The 7,428-nt window shown below is 27.2% G+C and overlaps 2 protein-coding genes across 2 annotated transcripts in view; one reads left to right on the top strand and one right to left on the bottom strand.

The window, feature by feature from the left end:
- Positions 1 to 3,061: 3,061 nt before the first annotated feature.
- LOAG_11034 (hypothetical protein) lies at positions 3,062 to 4,769 on the top strand (the record flags this gene model as incomplete). Its single annotated transcript, XM_003146557.1, has 4 exons — positions 3,062 to 3,091; positions 3,399 to 3,488; positions 4,201 to 4,319; positions 4,610 to 4,769. The coding sequence occupies 4 exons, from the start codon at positions 3,062 to 3,064 to the stop codon at positions 4,767 to 4,769; spliced, it is 399 nt and encodes a 132-aa protein (XP_003146605.1).
- Positions 4,770 to 6,401: 1,632 nt separating this feature from the next.
- LOAG_17234 (VPS15 protein kinase) overlaps positions 6,402 to 7,428 on the bottom strand; it is a 14,534-nt gene continuing 13,507 nt past the window's right edge. The window contains exons 28-29 of the mRNA XM_020449893.1: positions 6,761 to 7,051; positions 6,402 to 6,561 (exon numbers count right to left, since the gene is read on the bottom strand). Of these exons, the coding sequence (XP_020306522.1) occupies positions 6,463 to 6,561; positions 6,761 to 7,051 (390 nt within the window). The 3' untranslated portion in view covers positions 6,402 to 6,462. The remainder of the gene's footprint in view (positions 6,562 to 6,760; positions 7,052 to 7,428) is intronic.

Below are 7,428 nucleotides of genomic sequence, written 5' to 3'. Positions count from 1 at the left end.
GCATTTAGAAATGAATTCGTTGTAAAATAACAATGTTGTAAATCAAACTTTGGGAAAAAAAAAGCAATGGTTAGAAGCAAAAAGAAAAGTGATAATTTGAATATGGTAATCTGAACGTTGATTGTATTTATCGGTCTCAAAAAAAAAAAAAAAACACACAAAAATTGGGGTTATCAAAAGTATTTGCATAATAAGATTACTCACATAAAAATTTACTTACCCTTTGACCTTTTTGTTTCTTTTCTAGCGCGACGTACAATTAAAGGAATGGAAGTATTTCTAATACTTTTTACTTTTTCTTAAAATACTTTTTTGTTTTTCTTTTAGAATACTTTTTTTTTTGTAAGTTCTTTATTACGAATTAATTTCTTTTTTAATTCTAGCACGAATCAATTTCTTTATTGCAAATTAACCCTATTAAGACTTAATTTTCGAATTATTTTTTTTCATTTTAATACGAATTGATTAATTTTAGTTTTAACTAATTTTAGCAATTAATTTTATTAATTTTAGTAGCGGTAAAAATCTGATGAATTTTCATAAACGGAAATTACAGTAAACAGTAATTGCTTCATTTAGCATTTATTTATTTGGGTTAAACCGATTTCTTCTGAATGATGAACTTCATTACCTTTATCATTTCAGGTCATTTATCTAAATAAACACTTTCACTAGATAAATTGTTAAGTTTTTTGTGGAAAATTTTCTTCCTTGTACAAATTTTGTAATTTTTTAGTAGAAGAAAAAGTTCTAATTTAGGAAAGTTTGCATAATGTTTGTTTTTGTTGACATATGAAAATAGCTAAACGTATGATGAAAAAGCGAAAAAATTATGAATTGAAATTCATTTCAAAGCCTTTAATTATTCTTAAAAAAAAAAAGATTTCAATCATTACTTCCTATTCAAATTGAATATAAAAGCAAAAAAAAAATTTGAAAGGAAAAGAAAAAAAGAACTGAAAAAAGCGAAACAAACGATGATTTGAACTTTTTTTGCTACAATTTGGCATATGATTCATCAACAAATTGCTCCAAATCTAAGCTAAATTTGTCCATTTGCGCTTCTATCATTATGGCAATAATACCACTACTATTACTACTAAAACACCAACAAAAAAGTTTTCGGAATGTTTATTGAAAGTTTTAAAATTTAAAGTGATTAAAATGTATTGCTTTCATTAATTGATGAGGTAAATAAATATTTGAGCAAATAAATGTAAAAGCAATCAAAATAAGCAGAGAGTAATTAATTGAAAAAGTTACAAATAATTTGGTAAAGAAACTGAATAAGTAATTGAGTGTGTACAATTTGTTAAGTAAATTAATTTGTTGCTCAAAAATATTTATTGCTTGATAGACATATTATATAATTTATCATGCATTTTTCTGATAATATATTTTATGCTTTTTCAAAAATAATTTTTGAAAAATTATAAAAATGCAAGAATGGCATAAATTATACAAATGGATTAGCTGTACATTAAATTGACAATAAAATATGGTAATTATTATGAAATGAGGGAATAAGTGATAATTAAACCAAAAGGTATATGAAAGAGACACATGATAATTAGTAGAAAATGTGTCAACTTTTTTTTGAACTTAATTAATAAAGCATGTAAAAAAGAACAAATTGATCGGAATACTGGAAAATATACTGGAAATAATTTCTACTCAGAAAAAAAGGAAATAGAATTTCGATTTGTTCGTAAAAAAGAATAGATCGAATTTCTCGATATAAGGTATATTTTTAACTGGATAGATTTAAATATTCGGCGATTTTAGGTATTCCAATGTTAATTATTATGAATTTTGACTGATGAGAATTCATTTGAAAATTTTAAATTTCAAAAAAACAATGCAGTGGATAATAGTAAATGAACTGATTCAATTGTTAAAATAATCTTTAAATAATTTTAATGAAATATTAAACAAATATTTATTCTTCTAAAAATGAAACTTAAATTTCATTTATTTTGATTTCTATCAGTTTTTGACAATATTTGAGAATTTTAAGCTTGTAATTTTTGGAATTGCAAATATTTTGGTCAGTGTAAAAGTTTTAATTGCTGTTTAGTAAGAAATACTATATTCTGATATTTGAGCACTCAAAAGTTAAAACCTTTCCCGTGCTAATCTTAAATCAATTGTTGATAACAATCGATGAAAAAACAGAAATCATGGAATTGTTTCAGGTTGCTTTAAATTTTAAAATTGAAAAATTAAGCAATAAATTTTTGGTTCATTATGAGTAACACTTAGCTAACAGTAATTGAATGAAGTCTGTTTTTAATTTTGGTAAGGAGGAATGAGTTAAAACTGACAAAACAATTTTGTCTTGTTTAATTTTCTTTTTTTTTTAAATGATTTCTTCCGTTTGTTAAACTTTCACTCAGTGATAACCGAAATTGTTGTTAATTTTTAAAACAGTTCAGCAAAATGAAACTTTCACTACTAACTTCCATCATATCAATGAAAGTACGAAAATGAAATTTCATGTTGTATCAGAAATATTTCCAATTATTTATCGATTAAATTCAGTATATAATTACAAAAGATTTGTTAGCAAATTAGTTTTTGGAAAATTTGATGAGATAATTTAGCATAGATAACATTTAGTTGCTTTATCAATACTTTTGCTTTTTGCTTCCTTTTTTTTTGTACTTATATATTTATCAATAGAAAGTTAAAATAAGTGTGTTAAATATAAGTAACAGCTGTTCCTTTATTTCTAGCATATTTATAGAAAAAAAAAAAAAGGAAATCATCCAAAGCTACTTTGCAGCAAAGCAAACAAACAAATTCAAATAAAAAACTTAAAACGAAATTTTAGAAGTGAGGAGTGAATGTGGAAAAGATTGACTAAGATAGAAACAAAATGGAGGAGAAAGAGGAGGAAGAGGAAAAAAGGATGAATGGAGGATATTTGTTCATTTCGAATTAATTTCTTTCCATCAAAACGACAAATCATCGTTTCCATTTCCTTGCCTGTTATCGAGAAATTGAAATTCTATTGAATATTTGAATTTTGAAAATTTCCTATCAATCCTCTCTGTGTAAAATGCCTCCATTGTTACAGCCCATATATCCGGTGAGAAATTTCTTGATCATTTGTTCCGAAATAGCAATTGAACAAACAATGTGATGACAGTTCACAATTTAAAAATATTCCTTTCATTCTCAATTTAATGATAATGTTTATTCAGGGTTGAAGGTTAGATAAATTTTTTTACAAGTGCGACTTGGATATTACCGGAGTAATAACACTCTATTATTTACTTCAATCATTTTCACTTAATTTCCTATGTGTATGTTTATGCAAATTTCAATTTTCTTTTAAACAAAAAAATTTTTGCCTATAAAATTTAGTATTTTAATGATTAGTTATGACATTTTAGTTGTATCGTTCAAAATCGTTGGAAAAATTAGCTAACCATGAAAAGTATGCAGCATACTGGCCAAATCAACAGTACAGAAATTGGAGTTTGGTGGGTGTTTTATTCTTATGCATCATACTAAGAAACGTTAATTAGTAGATAATTAACTGATAATATTTGCAACAACCTGTTAAGCATTCCAAAGCAATAAATTATATAAGCACATTGGATAGCATTTCCTCAGCTAACATATCTAAATTTAGACGAAGAAAAATGAAAGTATACGTAATTTTGTATTTCAAAATTACAAAGATTGATTTGAACAAAAGTAAATAATACTTTTTATACAATACAAAATCCAGTTCCCACTTTTTTTCATTTCTCAATAAAAATAGGAATGATTTGAAATTGAACATAACATTGAATGAAATGAAAAACACCCTTTATTGATTCAGCTTTTATTTGATCCCCATTACAACTAATACCACTATTATTACAGTTTTCTCTACTATTACTAATACTAATTTCTCTAACTAATATTAGTATTTCTATCATTACTAGCATCATCATTTATCTATAGCACTATCACCTGTCTCTGGTCAAAAAATAAACTTCAGCACAACTTTTTGGCATTCTCGTAAACCTTACGCTAAAAAATAAGATGAACATACAGATGTAATATTAATTTATATATAAATAGCTAAGTTGAATTTTTTGTATATTTGAATAAATGCAAATTTCTGTAGATGAAAAATACGAAAATCACATCGTATGAAGATCAATTTTACTTATCGCGAATTATAAATGTAGTATTCATTTGCAGTATGATGATTACTGGTATGATTGTTATATGGGAACTTCACCACGTTCTCGAACTGATAAGGCACCATACAGCATGTGGAATTATCCATATAGCTCTTGGCTAAGATACAAGAATCACCTGTAAGTAAATTAAGTCAAAAAAAAAAAAAACAAAAATATTTATAAGATGGAAATGAATGGATGAATCGTCGGTAAATAATATAAAGTGATACAGTATCAACGATCAAGTGATATTAATTAGATGTATATGATAACCAGTAGTATCAAACGATGATAACACTGTTGATTCTTTAAAAAAGTCAGGTAATGATAAGAGATAGATGAAAGATATCGATTAGCTCACTAATTTATAATTATCACTACTTCCCATAAGGAAAAATTTTGAAAAAAACAAAAAATGGAATTTCCAGGTACGACTTGCCATCTATTTATCCATCATACTATAGTATGAATTATTATGGATACAATGATAATGCACGTTATTTATATTATCGAAACTACTTCACTTATTACTCACCATTGAATCGTCAATGGCTTAAATCAACCAATAAATATGGAAATTATTCCTGAAGCAACATCCAGAAGGTCATTATTCTAGATTGCATTAATTCGATTAGTAATTAGAGATCCAATCATTATGATGACCTTATAAGTTTTATAATCCTTAAAAAAAGAAAAACTGAAGTTTTTGAAATTATTCGAAAATGCTAATGTAACAGTTGTCTATTGCATAGATGATATTATAAAATATATTATAAAATTATGGATAATCAAATACATATCATTTCTGACTAATCAATAAGGCGAATAACAGTAGATATTATATTATTACTTAGTCAAAACAAACTGTGATTTGTCAAATGACTCAAAATACTTTGCCTCCATCCTTTTTTTTAAACTATATATTATGCAATACTTTTACAGCAGTCTTAAAGAGAACAAATATACTTCAATGAATTAGTTCATAATAAGAGCTGACATGACATAATTTAATTAAAATCAAGTAACCATTTCTCGTAATCCTCAAAATGATGCTATAGAAATTTGAATTTGGGTAAATGTTAGATAGGGAAGGGGAAAAGGATTTGGTCAGTGGTTTATTATAACACATTTATTGCTTATCCAAATCGAAGATACTGTGAATGATCAAAACCAGAAAATGCATTATAATTTGATGTTATCCAATTGCACGTATCCAATGAAGGCCATTCGTCTTCCTGTCGAAACAATAAATCAAGTAATTTTGAAAAATTATGAAAGTTTTTAAAGTATAACTACAATCTATTTAACTAATCTTAACATAGAAATGACATTGATTACAGAATCAATATAGTATTTTATTTACTCATGTGCACATACTCATTAAATTAATGTAAAATGAACAGATAAAAACGAACACTTCTCTTATTTACAAATTCGATATCCTGGAAACCTATGTAAAATGGCAAAATACGCTCTGTAATCAAGACATGAAAGAACTGAACTGATGAATAAGAACATAAAGCGAATATACCATATATATGCTCATTTACCAGAAAAAGGAAAAAAAAAAATGCGATGCTGTTAAAGCATTCCATTTAAGATATCCTACCGCTAACTTATTAGTGATATGTAACAAATTTAATAATTACGAATTAAAAAAAGAACGTATTAAGCACTGATTCTTTCATTATGCCAATTTTCTGAAAAATGACAAAATCATGAAACAATCATAAAAACTACACTAATATAACATTAATTTATCCAATTTTTGTATCTCATCACTGAAATGATTAGAAAAATAATGAAAAAGAAAAAAAAATGAAAAGCCTATCAAAAACGAATTATCTAAAAAAAAGTAATGATAACATAAACTAATGCCTTAATTTCTTCAGCATGTATGAATTTAACTTTTAGATGAAATGTTTAATGTTATAACGATTACCTAAGAATAGAAAAAATTGCCAACGTTTTAAAAATATTATAATGCAGAATAAAGAAGAATATTTCAGATTTCAGTACTGCCAACTACACCGTTCTTTATTGAACTATAATGAGTGTCGCGGCAATCATCATACCAGTCATTTTCTCCTTTTTTTTTTCTACTTGCGAAAATTCAAAAAAACATGGTGAAAAGGATAATACACCCTTTGAAAAAATACGTCTTAATCTGCATCCATAATAAGAAAGAATGAGCTATTCAAATCATCAACCTTAATTGAATCGGCTATCTGTTGAAATGAAAACTACTAGCTATCTAATACTAGAAATGTTTGGCCGCTCTCTACTTCCACACTTTGATGACGCCATCTCGACTTGATGAAATCAAATATTCTCCACAGCACAGAAGATCGGTAATCGGACTTTTGTGGCATACTGTCAACTGGAAAAATAGAAAACACATCGATACAAATAAATAATAGCTGACTGATTAAACAGGTTATTAGTGGGAGAATTTCCGAAATAGAAATAAGTTTTGATGCAATGTTTTGAACAAAGTGAAAGTAAAATCACTTGGGAGCGAGAAAAAAAAACGAGATGCAAGTTTACTTATTGTCACAAATTTTAGACAAAAATCATGCCTGCACTTCAAGTGGATTCACAGCATAAAGTGGTTCGGCAGTCCTACCGGTAACCGTTTCACTCAAAACTTCTACTGTATCGATTATGGATTTGCTGTAACGGATGGAAGCGAAATGCTCGGATAATGATGAAGAAACGGCTTCTGTGGTTCGTCGAAGTGATCCAGAAAGATAAAAACATTCGTTTGGGTCTGATAAATTATACGAACGTATGGCACCCAAACTATCACCTGTGAAAATACGACCCGTTAATGGGCAAGTAGCCAGTGCTGCTGTGACATGCTTATCTTTCTGAAAAATAAATACCTTGAAATATCCCCGAACAGAAAATTAAAAAAAAGAATGTATTATATAAACAGTCAAATCTTAATAACTATTTATAAAGCGTAGGTGTTAAACCTTTGATATATTTCTTTTGGCATTAAGATGATATATATCTCTTGACAAGATCAACTGATCGTTATTATCCTTATAGTGTTAAACATAAAAAATGATTAAGAGGGAATTTCAAAGTTTTAATTTTTAATTATAAAGCCAATTGGCCGGAAAAAATTTTGAAATAAACGACTGGCATACTATGGAATACTGAAGAGGTTTGTTGGAGGAAGGCCATATAACGTGTGTCCTTTGGGCTGTTTCCAATTTCCAACGAGTCAATTCGAATGCGC

This window comes from Loa loa (assembly GCF_000183805.2).
Source record: "Loa loa unplaced genomic scaffold supercont3.51, whole genome shotgun sequence".
In the NCBI taxonomy this organism is placed as follows: Eukaryota; Metazoa; Nematoda; class Chromadorea; order Rhabditida; family Onchocercidae; genus Loa; species Loa loa.
Note: the sequence above shows the minus strand (reverse complement) of the source record. Positions and strands in the feature narration are given on the sequence as shown.